General features: G+C 45.0%; 1 protein-coding gene across 4 annotated transcripts in view; it reads right to left on the reverse strand.

Moving 5' to 3' along the window:
• RAD54L (RAD54 like) overlaps positions 1-8,232 on the reverse strand; it is a 39,413-nt gene extending 31,181 nt beyond the window's left edge. For 2 of the 4 annotated variants that reach the window (XM_089923325.1, XM_089923321.1), the window contains exons 1-4: positions 7,320-8,232; positions 5,810-5,929; positions 1,021-1,081; positions 152-287 (exon numbers count right to left, since the gene is read on the reverse strand). In XM_089923325.1, the coding sequence (XP_089779451.1) occupies positions 152-287; positions 1,021-1,081; positions 5,810-5,929; positions 7,320-7,436 (434 nt within the window). In that variant the 5' untranslated portion in view covers positions 7,437-8,232. The remainder of the gene's footprint in view (positions 1-151; positions 288-1,020; positions 1,082-5,809; positions 5,930-7,319) is intronic. The other 2 variants (XM_022575605.2, XM_089923313.1) reach the window with 2 other exon arrangements.
• Between the last annotated feature and the right edge of the window lie 7,030 nt (positions 8,233-15,262).

The following is a 15,262-nucleotide window of genomic DNA, read 5'->3' on the forward strand; positions in this document are numbered from 1 at the left end:
CCACCTACTCACTCTGGATGGTACAGTAGTCATGACAGCACTCTGAAAACATATGCAGGTCCCAAGGTGAAATCACACCAAAATGCTCTCTGCCCTCCAGGTTTGTGCACTTATAGGACCAGAACTGCTCAAGAAATACCAGTGCACATACTTGTCAAGCTTCAGCTGGTCGTGGGCGCTCAGCAAGGGAGGCTCGTACAGAACCAAGGCACCTTCTTCCAGAGGGTCATGGAGGGCCCGGCGGACCCCAGCCCTTTTGAGGCCCAATGCCCGAAAGCCCAGAGGACCTAGAAACCAACAATTTGTCACCTAAGCCTCTAAGTTGAGGAGCTCCAGCAGGCCCAGCTCAAATGCCTATCCTTCACATAAACTTTCCTAAGCTTCCATATGACCCCCTCTCCCAAAAACCTCTCCAAAAGCAGTTTGGGCACCTATGCCTGACCATTACCCCAGTCTGCCTCAGATCAGAGTTTTCTCCATATGACTTCTCCCATTCAACTACAAACTTCTGGAGGGCCAAGTCTCGTTCATCTTAGATCAAATCAATCCTGGAAAGGTCTGAAACCCTAAAGGGGCCTTTCAAGACTGAGAGGTCTTGAGAGTTCGCCTCCTCCCTCTCAGCCCCCAGTTTTAGCACAATTCTATGCCCTACATAAGGCAGGGGGAAACCCTATAGAACCTAGGCCTCTGACAGAGTCAACCTCATAACGGAAATGCTACTGAACTCACTTGGACTGAATATAGCCTGGGTCCATCAGCCACCCTGGCCCACCAGGAGCTTCCTGAACACTGACATATCCCCACCAAGAAGATGAGGGGCAGTTAGTCTTGGTAGCCTTTGCCGAAGCTGTCAAACACAGACTTTACGCAGGCCCCGGGAAGGTCACCCCATACATAGTCACCACTGGACTGGCATCTTTAATTCCAAGGTAAGCTGTACTTACAAAAGCAGAGGTTTTAATCTATTCAGGCATATTCACACGTGACTAATTTAAGAAATAGAAAAGTCTCCATTTTTACCTTGATAATTTGGAATGGGGATTTTGAAAGGCTTTGACAAAATGCTTCGAATAAATGCTTCCTAAAAAGAGAAGAAACAGGGATTCAGGACTGATTGGAGATGTTATGGGATAATATTTTTACAAATGCAGTCTAAAATGCCTGTTTAAGCATCATAATACATTCAGAGCATTGGATTTTGATTATGTTTCAGTCAGATGCATCTAGAACAGAAGGAGATGTGCTCCATATTAAATTAGGTTTGGTACAATGGCTTTTACCTTTGAGGCTTTGCATAAGGTTCCACAAATCCCCAGGGACAAGAGAGTGCCAAAGCAAATACCTAGCCTTGGTCAACCACAAGGCTCAGAGCCTTTAGCTCATGAAAGACCATGCCAAGTAAGGACACCTAACTATTCCCTAGGCTGCAGCGCCTTAAGAAGAAAGCACCACAAACTCACCCAATCCCAGTACTAACAGAACTCCAATGTCTGGATTCAACCACTGTCCTACAGGGTTATATCTTTCCAAGCATAGCGCACATTTCCTTTTTTGTCATATCAGTTCTGCCTACTGCATCCAATTCCCATATCAACTCTCACATCAGCCTCCTTGGGAACTAAACAGCCCTTCAAAGAGTAGTGGTAGCAGGAGTAAAAGGAGTGGTAGTACTAGTAAAATAATGTTGACAACAACAACAAAAGTGACAACAATAATGATGATTAACAATGTATGCCAGATGCGGTGCTAAGCCCTCGCATTCATGTTACCATTTAATCCTCATTAACAGTCCTATGAGGTCCATATATTACTGGCATCCCCATTTTACAGATGAGCAAATTGAGGCTGAGTGGTTTCCCAAGTCACACAGCCATGACATTTGCAGGACTTTCCTGATTCCAGGCCCTTACTTGTAACTACTGGGCAATATGGCTTCCTAATCCAACCTGTTTGAGTATAGCCATGTGGATCAGCCCAGAGTCAGCAGCTTCCTGCCATGGGAAGGCACAAGAGAGGGAAAAACATGAGAAAGAGGACATGAGAGAGAGGGGAAGCCAATCACCAAGAAAAAGCAAGGGACAAGGGTGACAGGAAGTCTCTGTGCCATCACTTCGGCCTGGAATCAGCACTGGGCTACGGGGCTGGGGCAGGAGGAGGCAGGGGAGTCCGCAGTGCCAGCTCCTGAGCTAACTGAAAACTCCCATCAAAGTTCTGATCTATATGCACCTGAGCCCTCAGGGAATTACGATAGACTGTAAACCTCAACAAAATAAGAGCTAGAACCCAAGAGAGCAAGGCGAAAACAAGAGCAGAAACCCTAAAGGTAGTCTTAGTGGAATACATTAGTGCAAAAAGAAGTAATGAAAAGTACTCCCTTCTAGCAATAAGTTATTTTAATAGGGAAAAAAGCAAACCTGTCTTGCCCTGAAATTCTTACCTTTTTAATTCTGACTCACTTCTATACAGATTATAAATTAAATTCTAGAAACTCAATGTAGTTTAAATAGGAAAAATGTAATGAATATATTTGGCAATCTACTGGAAGATAGAAGAGGAACGTGGAGAACTGAACTTCATCACCACACTAAATAACACGACAAGCCCAGGGTTGGAGAAAGGCCCAAATTCTTTATTTGCATGTTTCTTTGCAGCTGAATAAAATCTTTTGACTATGTTTAATTACCATAGCAATGATGAGAAACTCATATATAGTACATGCTAACAAAAAGCTACCTTTAAGTCAAAGGAGAGGAAAAGGAAGGAAATGGACTCTAATTTCTTTCCTAACTTGGCGTCAATTCTACTTTTAATTCTGAAACTATTATTTTCAAGACTGTCAATATAAGAGGCTAGTATTGAAGCTCTAAGTAGCCAAGAATTTATGCTCCAAATTTAAAAAGACTTTCAGTAAAACCCAGGAGCACAAGTTCTGCAGGTAGAAGTGCAGGCTTGTGCAACTACTGTGGAAGAAGGTGAGGACCCATGGCCAAAAACATCTGAGGGCAGAGCCTGCAAGACTTGCAATGGCCAGCCTCCAAGAATCTGGTCTGGTAGTACTCACTAGACTCTGACAGAGGCAGAGGAGAAAGCATGCTCTCACTTTATTTAGTTACTGAAAATTCATACCACCCTTTCCTTCTGATGATAGAAGAGGGAGAAGAACATCCCTCCTCCCCCGCAAGGTCAAAGCTTCCCTCTTCCACAGAGAGTCACTCTATCAGGTCTGCCTGATCTCTCCTGTTGTCTCAACTTCTTCTTCTCTACTAGCTCTTTCTCACCAGCATTTAAAACATGCTTAACCCCAATAAAGATGTTAAAAAAAAAAACAAAACATGCTTAACTCTCTCCTATCTCAAAAACAAAATGTCCTTTGACTTCTTATCTCCTCCCCTTCAAACTTCTAGAAAGAGTAGTCTGTCTCCCCTTCCTTATCTCTCACTCCTCCTATCTTCTGCCCCTTCCACTCTTCTGAAGTGATTCTGGCCAAGGTCACCAATGGCCTACAAGACCTTAACTCCAAGGGATATGTTTCTACCCTATCTTACCAGACAAAGCTGGCCACTCCTTCCTCTCAAAGATTCTCTGCTTTTGACTACACCACTCTCCCAGTATTTTGCCTTTCTGGGACCTCATGCTCAGTGCCCTAGTGCACTCTTCTTCCTCTGCCCAATCCCTTTAAAAGTCAGTGTTCCTCAGGGCTCAGCCCTAAGCTCTTCTAACTGTACATTCACATGGACACTCCAATACACTTTGTAGGTGTCAAACAAACTCTATGCCAATCACCCCAAATCTATTTCCAGTCCATAACTCCCTCCTAGGTACCACACCCACATCTGCAAACCCAGACATCCTACAGGACTTAAAATTGATTGTGTCTAAGGCTATAAAGTCTTCATCTTCAGAGCTGCACTGACTTTTGTGGTCCTGAAGCATTTTTGCCTTTGGGGACCCTTCCTCCACAGCTTTCAAACAGGCTGTTCCCTCTATCTAGAAAACTTCCTGTTCTCTTCACCTGGCAAACTCCTCGCATCCTTCAGAACTCAACCTAATCAGCATGTCCCTCAGATTCGGGTCTCCACCAGCCTCCAGACTGTTAGGCCCCCTGTTTGCATACACCCACCACATCCGCACTTATGTCATATAGTTCTATAGGACAACAAAATGAATCTGGAATGAAAACAGTCCCGAAGGACTACACACCACTTTTTAAAGCTCAAGAAAATGATTAAACAATGTATTACTTACTGAATTATATATATATGGTAAAACTATCACAAAAAGCAAGGGATGACGCATATAATTCAGGATAGTGGCTACCTCTGGGAATGAGAAAAGGGATTACGAATTTGATGATGTTCTAGTCCCGGATGGGGGGTTCACAGGTGTTTGTTTTATATTTTATATACATTATACATATATGTTTTTGTATTCATCAAATACTATGTAAAAATGTTTTTAAGTGTTTGCTGAATGCACAAATAACTAACCTCCACTACACATTCCCATCAACATACTCCCATTTTTCCTTCAAAATGTCCCTGTAAAGGAAAAACACGATCCTGTGTCTCCTCTACTCTCAATACTACACTTCTTCTGACACCAGATGTGTGGGTTTTCCATACATGAAGCAAATCTTCGGCTCCATGTAGGTGCCCTACAACTTAATTCCAAACCTATCTTCCAGGAGAAAGCATCAGATCCTAAAAGGGTTTAGTCCCCCGTGACTGCCTTCCCCAGTGCTTCAGATGCAAATCTCAAGTCCAGGTGGTTACCTGTGCTTCTGACCACAAGCTATAAATCAACTGTTCCCACAACCACCTCCTTGGGTTCGATTAATTCGCTAGGTGGCTCACAGAACTCAGATAGTTTACTTACTAGATTACTGATTTATCACAAAGGATATTAAAAGATATGAATGAATAGCCAGATGAAGAGACACACAGAGGGAGGTCTGGAAGGGTGGTGAGCACAGAAACTTCTGTCCCAGGGGAGTTTCGGGTGTGCCCCTTCCCGACTTCCAGCTCACCAAGTCAACAACCAGGAAGTTCTCCAAACCCTCCCATACCTTTTGGGTTTGTAAAGAGTAGGACCGATTAAACATTGGCCATTGGTGGTTTGGTTCCCCTGGCAACCAGCCCCAAAGTTAAGTGCTTTACAAAGTCATCTCATTAGCAAATTCAGGTGTGGCTGAAAGGGGTTTGTTAGGAATAACAGAAGACACTTTTATCACTCTTATCACAATCCAAGGGTTTTTGGAGATCGGTGTCACTCTGTCCCTCAGAAAGTTTGGAGGAAAAAGCTTTGGATGGAGCTAGGCAGATCTGACAACTCTGTAACTTTGAGCAAATTACTTAACTTCTCTGAGACTCAGCTTCCTCATCTTAAAAAATGAGAGTTACATGAAATAATGCACAGAACCTGCCACTTGATGATTACCTTTGATTTTACTAGAGGATACAAGTGAAAGCTGTAGGACTCTGGTACTTCTTAGAAGCCATATGCAGAGTCAGAGACAGTTCTCTGACAGGTTCCAACACCCTGCCATAGCCTTCACTCTCCTGCACCCGCTTGTCCTCAGCAACCTGAGCCACCTGAGATCTGGTGCCCAAGTAAATATAAACAAGGGGAATTCCAAGTCAGGCACACAATCTCTAAGGAAAGAGGTCAGGCCTTTTCCAGGTCCCAGAAGCTGTGGGCAGGCCCAAAGTCCCCACTAAAGCATCTGCTGGCTACTGTGTGAGGACCGAGGGAGCCTCCCTAGACAAAAGAGGGCACACAAAGACATTGGCAGGTTGCAGTTAGGGCTTACATGTTGACTGCTGTCCAGACACGGTGGTCGATTCGTTAGGTGAGTCAAAGGTTTCCGAAAAGGAGACAGAAAACACTCCTGGCTCTGGGTCTCACTGCTGGATTTCCGTTTCTTAGGAGTCTAGGAGAGAGAATTGGGGAAGGTGAAGTCTGGAAGATATAGAGTTCACCACAATGGCAACTAACATTTAAAATGCTTAAGTGCCAAGCACTGTGCTAAACTCTTCACATGTACAATATTATCGTGTATCATCTTCACAGTAATCCTAAAATACACGTTTATATCCTGATTTAACAGGTGAGGAAACTGGAGCTTAATGAGGTTAAAGAACTTGCCTAATCTGAAGGGCACTAGTAGAGGTAAATGAAGTGGGCCTGTGAAGGGCAAGTCCATCAGTAGCACAGAGTCATGCTGCCCGCACATCTTCACTCTAGAAGCCCCAAGGAATACTGAGTGACCCTTTGCTTCCCTCCCTGAGTTTACCAACGGAGGGCAAGAGTTCAGCTGCTCCCAACTCCCAGGCCGCTGAGACCACTCTCAACCAGCCACACCATAGCAGTGACAACACCAGCACTGAAAGCATTTTCTGAAGCAACCAGTAGCAGACAGCACCAAGTTCTGCCCCAAGTTCAAGTCTGAGACCCATGTAAGTGGCAAGGGGCAGCCAATGTGTCTCCCTCACAGGTAGAGGAGCCGCCTGCACACCAGCAGTACAAATACAGAGTAAGCCCCACTGAGCCATCAGGCAAGAACCCACTTGCACCAGGTTGCCAAGGTATTTGAAGCTAAGGCATACCTGAAACAGAAACACCAGGCCACTTCCGCTCTCTCTACAGGCTTTTACTCACTCACTAACCCCGCCCAAAAATGCCTTTGAGAAGTTCCTTAGCTAATCTCTTCCTCCAAAGTTCCAGTGGCCAAACACTGCTTCTTGGATTGCTCTCTGAAATACATACTACATCTTCCTACTGATTTTGGTTACACAGGTCCTGCCCACAGCCAGCCCCAGAAAGCCTCCAAGACAGAGCCCAGTCCAAAGTCGAACATAGTGCCCTTGAGTATTTGCAGGGACTGGAGGGGCATTACCCCTCCAATCTAGGCCCAAGGGAGCTCAGACTCTAAGGTAGGCCCACTACACTCTACTGTTCTGTGACATTGGGCAGGTGACAAAGAGCAAAAGAGCGGGCTGCTAGTTGCTGTTGGGGAACCCCCTTTTTTTTCCCAAGGGAGCCAAAAGCCCAACCCAATCAGCTCTCTGCTTTGGAATGCCCCTTCCTAACCAGGAAGATTGAGGCATATTAGCTTCTAATGAGCACCTTGAGAACAAAGATTTTATTTATGTGGTTCAATGCCTGACACATAGTAAGCACTCATTGAAGTTTACTGAAAGAGGCTTCTGGAGGTGACGGGGTTCACTCCATGTAACCCCAGAAACCAGGTCTAGGGTTCCTTTCTGCCTCAACAGCCTGCACCCCCACCTTCCCTATCCCCTTGAGGTCAGAGGACTCACCACTGCTTCAGGCCGCCAGTCTTCCTCATCACAGGGTCCGCCTTCCGGTTTTCTCTTGGCCAGCTGACTGGGAGCTAAGCTCCTCCTCTGTAAGGAGAGGACGGAAAGTGAGCCCATCAGACACCGCCATAGGGCTAGCCACAGCCTCCCCTAGGCCCATATTTACCATTCTGGGCCCAGGAACATAAAATGTCAAGTACCCATCAGCCAAAGGTCAAAGGCACCCAACAGCTGAGAACGCAGAACCAGCCTGGTAAAGAGCGGGCTGCTACATTACTGAGAGCATGGGCTAATTAAAGAGGGAGCATGGATGGAGGGATTACAGCCAGGGGCTGAGGTCTGGGCCCAAACTGTGAAAGTGTCGGTCTCCAGTTAGCTGAGGCAGCCGAGGCGGAAGAGAAGGCCAAAAAGGAAATACCCAAGCAGAAATGAGTAGAGGTCTGGGATGGGGCAAAGAGGCAAGGTAGACTGCCAGACTGAGCAGAGTGGAGTCGAGATAATGTTCCCAGGTGGACGTGAAGGCAGAGGGTAGCTGCGGGGTGGAAAGGGTAATCACAGGCCAGGAGAGAGGCTACAGCGGTGAAAATTCGACGCCTGGGGAGGGCGAGTCCGGAGGAGTGCGGATGCCGGACTGAGGGAGGCCGAGCAGGGGTCCAGGCAGGACAAGTAGAAGACCCGGCCTTAGGAGGGTAATCCCAGGCGAGGCTGGAAAGAGCGGCAAGGCTGCTCAATCCCAATCACTCCCCCTCAACCTTCCTCTTCCCAAAGCGCGCGTTAACAGCCGCCAGGACTCCCAGGTCCCGCCAGGCCCGGTCAATCGAACCTCCCGCGGTGCCGCCACCGCACCATCCATTGGCTGCGTTCGATGACTTCGGCGCTCGCGACCCAAGGACGGGGGCAGGCCTAGCGCTGTGGTCGCTGAGAGGCCTGGACTCTGGAGCTGGGTAGGCTAAACGGACGAGCGAGGAGGAGGGACTTAAGCGATAGGGCGGGGCCTGCAGTGGCGGGAGCCGTTGGGCGAAGTGGGAGGGGCGAGCGCGCCCGCCGGGTTTTTGCACCCGCGGGCACGACTCCGGCTCCGGTCCACTGCCGTTTGCGGGAGGCCGGAGAGCTACCCGGACGGCAGCTGAAGTGACAGTTTACCTCCGACGGGGCCGCGGAGGACCTGCCCCCGTGTGCGGAAGGCTGAGAAAGGTGGCACGTGTGTGTGTGTGTGTGTGTGTGTGTGTGTGTGTGTGTTTGTGCCGAACCTGGAGAGGAGGTCGAGGTTGGAGTCAGATGTCGCTTAGCCCGGCCCTCTCCTTCCCACCTCCACCGCTGGGGGTGGAGGGAGTTTTTCCTCCTGGACTCCCTACCACGTGGTCGGCTAAGGCAGTGAAAGCCCCCAGGGGACGTGAACTTAAGGTCTGGGGTGTCTTGGAGGAAGCTACCTTCCTTTCCTAGGGAAAACCGTGTTGGTGGTAGTGTGGTTTCGGAGTCAGGCCTAATCCTATACACTCAGTCTACCTGTAGACTCAGTCTCTCAAAACGTCAATTACTTCATACCGAAAATTTACATTATATTAGTACTTTGGCTATTCTGAGAATTAAATTAATGTGCTTAAAATTCTCAGTATAATGCCAGGCACAACCCAGGTGCTCACTAATAATAGGGTATACGCGTAGCATTTACTGCCAGGCACTTCTAAGCTTCTTAGTTATAATAATTCATTTAATGCTCACAACGGTAAGGTAGGTTTATTATTGTCCCTGTGGACTAAAAATCATTCACAACCAAAAAGTTGAGAGTTGTTTTATTTGGCAGGAATTTTTAGGACTTCAAGCCCAGGAGGCAGCATCTCAAGGAACCCTGAAAGAACTGCTCTGAGGAGGCGAGGGGGGAGCTAGGATATATAGGAGTTTTGCAACAAAGGGCAGGTAGTGTGGAACATCAAAAGATTACTAATTAAAGAAAACCAGAAATCGCATGTTAAGGAATTTAACGCTTTTCTATGTATGGGAAGATGTAAGATTCTGGGCTCAATGAAATCATTCCTTTGATATGCACCTTAGCTATCTGGGGCCAGTACCCTGTGCTTTCACATCCTGAGTTTCCTCAGGGCTCACCTTAGGGAGTGGCTGCAGTCTGAAGGCTGCTAGATGGCAGGTATTCTTTGTTTCCTTCCTGAGTTCCCTCAGGGCTCACCACCTTCAGTGCTGGCTGCACGGCTGCAATCGCTGAGACTGTGACACCCTTTGTTTTCTGATATGGCAGGCAATATTCCATTTATCATCCCTATTTTACAGATGAAGAAATGCTCAGAGATACTAATCTAAGGTCACACACCTAGTGAGAATACCCAGGATCTGAATGGTAAGGAGGGGCTGAGCCAAATTTTGTGGGGCGTGAAGCTTTTGTAAGTACTTATTGAGACCTTCTAAAATTAGGTACACATTAATATTTATTTAGAATGAGATTTTTTTAAATTACGGAATCTTGGAAATTTAGGTCCCTTTCTTCTGAAACCTCTAGGCAATTTATCAGAAAGTCTTCCTGTTGCAATCTGGCTTCTCCCCAATTAGAACACTCTGTGCAGGTCGGCCCTGAAGTTTACCTTTAGCTTTATGGTAAATCTGCCTCTGATGATAACTGTTACTATTTGCCTGGGGTGGGGCAGGGGATAATTTCTTACTGATTTTTTAACTATTTATTAAATTTTTAAGATAATTGCAGATTCACATGCAATTGTAAGAAATAATACAGAGAGCTCCCATGTACCCTTTACCCTTTATTCCATTTCCCCTAATGGTAACATTTTGCAGAACTATAGTATGACATCAAGACCAGGTTATTGACAAAAACGCAGTCAAGATACTGAACTTTCCATCACCTCCTGAGAATCCCTCATGTTGCCCTTTCATAGCCACACCCATTTCCTTCCCCCTCTCACTTCTACCCCTTCCTTAATCCCTGGTAACTAGTAATCTATTCTCCATTTCTATAGCTTTGTCATTTCAAGAATGTTATATAGGGCTTCCCTGGTCGGCTAGGCCGGTGAGCCATGGCCGCTGAGCCTGTGCATCCGGTCCGGAGCCTGTGCTCCGCAACGGGAGAGGCCACAACAGTGAGAGGCCCGCATACCGCAAAAAAAAAAAAGTTATATAAATGGAATCATATAATAGTAACTTTCTAAAACTGGCTTTTTTCACTCAGCATGATTCTCCAGAGATTCATCTAGATTGTTGAGCATATGTATATCAATATGTTTCTTACTGTTGCTAAATGGTATTCTGTGGTGTGGATGTACTTCAGTTTATTTAGCTAGTCACAGGTTGAAGGACATCTAGGTTGTTTCCAGTGTTGGCTATTATGAACTGCTACAAGCATTCATTTGCAGATTTTTGTGTAAACATAAGTCTTTATTCTCTGGGATAAATGCCCAGGAGTGCAATTGCTAGGCTATAGAGTATTTGTATGTTTAGTTTTTTTGTTTGTTTGTTTGTTTGTTTGTTTGTTATATGCTGGCCTCTCACTGTTGTGGCCTCTCCCGTTGCAGAGCGCAGGCTCCGGACGCTCAGGCTCAGCGGCCATGGCTTACGGGCCCAGCCGCTCCACAGCATGTGGGATCTTCCCGGACCGGGGCACGAACCCGTGTCTCCTGCATCAACAGGCGGACTCTCAACCACTGCGCCACCAGGGAAGCCCTGTATGTTTAGTTTTTTTAAAAAAAACTCACAAATTGTTTTCCAGAGTGGCTGTATCATTTTACATTCCCACCAGCAATGTTTGAGTGATCCAGTTTTTCCACATCCTCACAAATTTGGTGTTGTCACTATTTTTTACTTTAGCTGTTCCGATAAGTGTCAAGTGATATATTGTTGTGATTTTAACTTACATTCCTCTAGTTGCTAATGACATTGAACTTTTTTTTTTTTTTTTGGCCGCGCTGTGTCTTTTTTGCTGCACGTGGGCATTCTCTAGTTGCGGTGAGTGGGGGCTCCTTTTCGTTTTGGTATGTGGACTTTTCATTGCGGTGGCTTCTCTTGTTGCGGCACACAGGCTCTAGGGTGCACGGGCTTCAGTAGTTGTGGTGCGCAGGCTCAGTAGTTGTGGTCCACGGGCTTAGTTGCTCTGCGGCATCTTCCTGGACCAGGGATCGAACCTGTATCCCCTGTGTTGGCAGGCTGATCCTTGACCACTGTGCCACCAGGGAAGTCCCCAGTTTTTCCTTTTTATGGATCATGATTTTGGTGTCAACTCTAAGAACACTTGACCTGGGAATTCCCTGATGGTCCAGTGGTTAGGACTTCGTGCTCTCACTGCAGGGACCCGGGTTCCATGCCTGGTCAGGGAACTAAGATCCTGCAAGGTGCGTGGCGTGGCCAAAAAAAAATGGTTTAAAATAAAAAAAATAACACTTGACCTAACCCTAGATCCCAAAGATTTTCTCCTATGTTTTTTCATAAAAGTTTTAAGTTTTATGTTTTGCATTCAAATATGTGATCCATTTTGAGTTAATTTTTGTATAATGTGTTATATTTAGGTAGAGACTCATTGTTTTGCCTATCGATGTTCAATTGCTCTAGCACCATGTAAAAAAACGATTAAAGAAGATAATTTAGGTGATACAAACTTAATTTAACACTTCATGAAGCAGACAATAGCCATTCAGAAAACTGCTAAATGGAACAAAAGACAGGAAGCTTATAGGATAAAGAATAATGAACAGGAAGAGAAAAACAGAAAATATCTGATTGACTGGGGCCACATAGTCAACCCCATTTGGGGTGAGAAGGAACAGGAAATAAGTATAGAGCCCAGAGCTGGCTTGACATTTGGGGATTGACTGATGATATAGTGTGTTTCTGTTGAAGTGGAGCATCTACGGGGACCTGAAGGTTATCTAAATTTCTGTATCACCACGAGCAGGAGTGGCTCCATTTGGGCCCAGATATTTATTTCAACAACAATTTGTTGAAAAGGCTATCTCTCCTTCATTGAATTGCTCTTGTACCTCTGTCAAAAATCAATTGGGCATATTTGTGAGTACATTTCTGGGATCTCTGTCCTGTTTCATTGATCTATGTGCCTATTCCTCCACCAGTACTACACAGTCTTTTTTTTTATATAAATTTATTTTCTTTATGTATTTATTTATGGCTGTGTTGGGTCTTTCTTGCTGCATGAGGGCTTTCTCTAGTTGTGGTGAGCGGGGACTACTCTTCGTTGTGGTGCACGGGCTTCTCATTGCAGTGGCTTCTCTTGTTGTGGAGCACGGGCTCTAGGCACACGGGCTTCAGTGGTTATGGCACACGGGCTCAGTAGTTGTGGCTCACGGGCTCTAGAGCACAGGCTCAGTAGTCGTGGCACACAGGCTTAGTTGCTCCGCAGCATGTGGAATCTTCCTGGACCAGGGCTTGAACCTGTGTCCCCTGCATTGGCAGGCGGATTCTTAACCACTGCGCCACCAGGGAAGCCCCTACACAGTCTTGATAACTGTAGGTATTTGTCTTGAAATTGGGTAGACTGATCCCTCCCACTTTATTTTCTTTTTCAAATTTGTTTTAGCTATTCTAGTTCCTTTGCCTCTCTGTATAAATTTGAGAATAATCTTATCTATGTTTACAAAAAACTCTTGCTGTGATTTTGATAGGAATTTCATTAAACCTGTTTATCAATTTGGAAAGAATTGACATGTTTACTGTGTTGAATCTGCCAATCTGTGAACACAGTATGTCTCTCCATTTATTTAGATTTTGTTTTATTTCATTCACCAGCATTGGGTGGTTTTCAGTATACAAATCCTGTATAGTACATGTGGGTTTTTTTGGGTTTTTTTTTTTGCGGTACGCGGGCCTCTCACCGCCACGGCCTCTCCCGTTGCGGAGCACAGGCTCCGGACGCGCAGGCTCAGCGGCCATGGCTCACGGGCCCAGCCGCTCCGCGGCATGCGGGATCCTCCCGGACCGGGGCACGAGCCCGTGCCCCCTGCATCGGCAGGCGGACTCTCAACCACAGCGCCACCAGGGAAGCCCAAGTACATGTTTTTTCAGATTTACACCTAAGTTTTTTTTTTTGAGTGATTGTTAATGGTATTATATTTTTATTTTTGTTTTCCTCGTGTTCATTGCTAGTATATTGAAATGCAATTGGTTTTTGTATGTTTATTTTGTATTCTGTGACCTTGATGAACTCACTTATTAGTTCTAAGAGGCTTTTTGGTAAGATTCCTTGGGATTTTCTCTGTAAACAATCACGTCATCTGCATTTAGGGACACTTTTATTTATCTTTCTAGTGTGTATGTCTTTTTTTTTTTTTTTTTTTGTGCGGTATGCAGGCCTCTCACTGCTGTGGCCTCTCCCGTTGCGGAGCACAGGCTCCGGACGCGCAGGCTCAGTGGCCATGGCTCCCGGGCCTAGCCGCTCCGCGGCATGTGGGATCTTCCTGGACCGGGGCACAAACCCGTGTCCCCTGCATCGGCAGGCGGACTCTCAACCACTGCGCCACCAGGGAAGCCCCATGTATGCCTTTTATTTACTTTTCTTGCCTTGTTGCACTGGCTAGAACTTCCCGCACTATGTTGAATAAGAGTGACAAAAGAAGACATCCTGTCTTGTTCCCAATCTTAGGGGGAAAACATTGTCTTTCACCATTATGTATAGCGTTAGCAGTAGGTTTTTTGTTGATGTTCATTAACAAATTGAGGAGTTCCCCTCTATTCCTATTTTTCTGGGAAGTTTTATCATGAATAGCTGTTGAATTTTGTCAAAAGCTTTTTCTGTATCAGTTGATAAGATCATGTGACTTTGCTTCTTTAGCCTGCTAATATGGTGGATTACATTAATTGCTTTTTGAATATTGAACTGGCTTTGCATCCCTGAAATAAACCCTGGATGGTTATAGTATATGATTCTTTTTATAGATTGTAGAATTCTATCTGCTAATATTTTGTTAAGAATTTTTGAATCTAAGTTCATGAGGGATATTAATCTATAGTTTCTTTTTTTGTACTGTTTTGTCTGGTTTTGGTATCAGGGTAATACTAACTTCATAAAATGAATTAGGAAGTTTTTCCTTCTCTTCTATTTTCTAGAAGCTATTGTGTAGAATTGGTATTAATTTTTCTTTAAATGTTTGGTGGAATTCTCTAGTGAAATCATCTATGCCTGGAGATTTCTTTTATGGGATTTTTAAAAGTAGGAATTCAATTTCCTTAATAGTTATAGAACTATTCAAATTATCTATTTCATATTGGATAAGTTGTGGTAGTTTGTATTTTTTTTGAGGAATTGGTCCCTTTTGTTCCAGTTGTTAAATTTATGTGTGTAGAGCTTATAGTGTTCCCCTACTATTTTTTTTGATGTCTGAGCATCTTTAGTGATATTCCTTATTTCATCCATAATATTAGTAATTTGTGTCTTCTCTCTTTTTCCTTGGCAGTCTTACGAGAGATTTATCAGATTGATCTTTTCAAAGAATCAGCTCTTTGTTTCACTGATTTTCTCTACTGCTTTTGTTCTTACTGTGTTTTCTTAGATTTTACATTTGTCTATTTGGCACCCATTAATCACAGGGACAAACTAATGATTAAAGTTGTTTGCATCTCCCTTGCAACCTAGCTTTTGCAGGCATGTGAAAATCATATTACAGACTGTTCAACCAATCCCAAGTCTATATGCCAACCACTTCCTTTATTTAACCCTCATACTCCAAGCCAATATTTTCCCTGCCCTGAATCACCCAGGGCCAAGTACCAGATGACCAGGGACAGACCAAAGCCCACTAGAATTATTCAAATTAGCCAATCCTAAACTGTTTTCCTGCCCTGCTGTGTCTTTCCTGTGGAAACCCCAATAAAGATTGTGCCCCTCACTCCTTTCTGCCTCCTGACCAATACTGGTGCTTCCCCCATGGTCTTGCATAGTGTGCTATGCCTCCCCTTTGTAGGGGAGCTGTGAGTAG

The sequence above is a fragment of the Delphinapterus leucas genome, chromosome 1, assembly GCF_059928025.1.
Source record: "Delphinapterus leucas isolate spDelLeu-1000000601 "Yukka" chromosome 1, BTC_Dleu_Yukka2, whole genome shotgun sequence".
Taxonomy (NCBI): domain Eukaryota; kingdom Metazoa; phylum Chordata; class Mammalia; order Artiodactyla; family Monodontidae; genus Delphinapterus; species Delphinapterus leucas.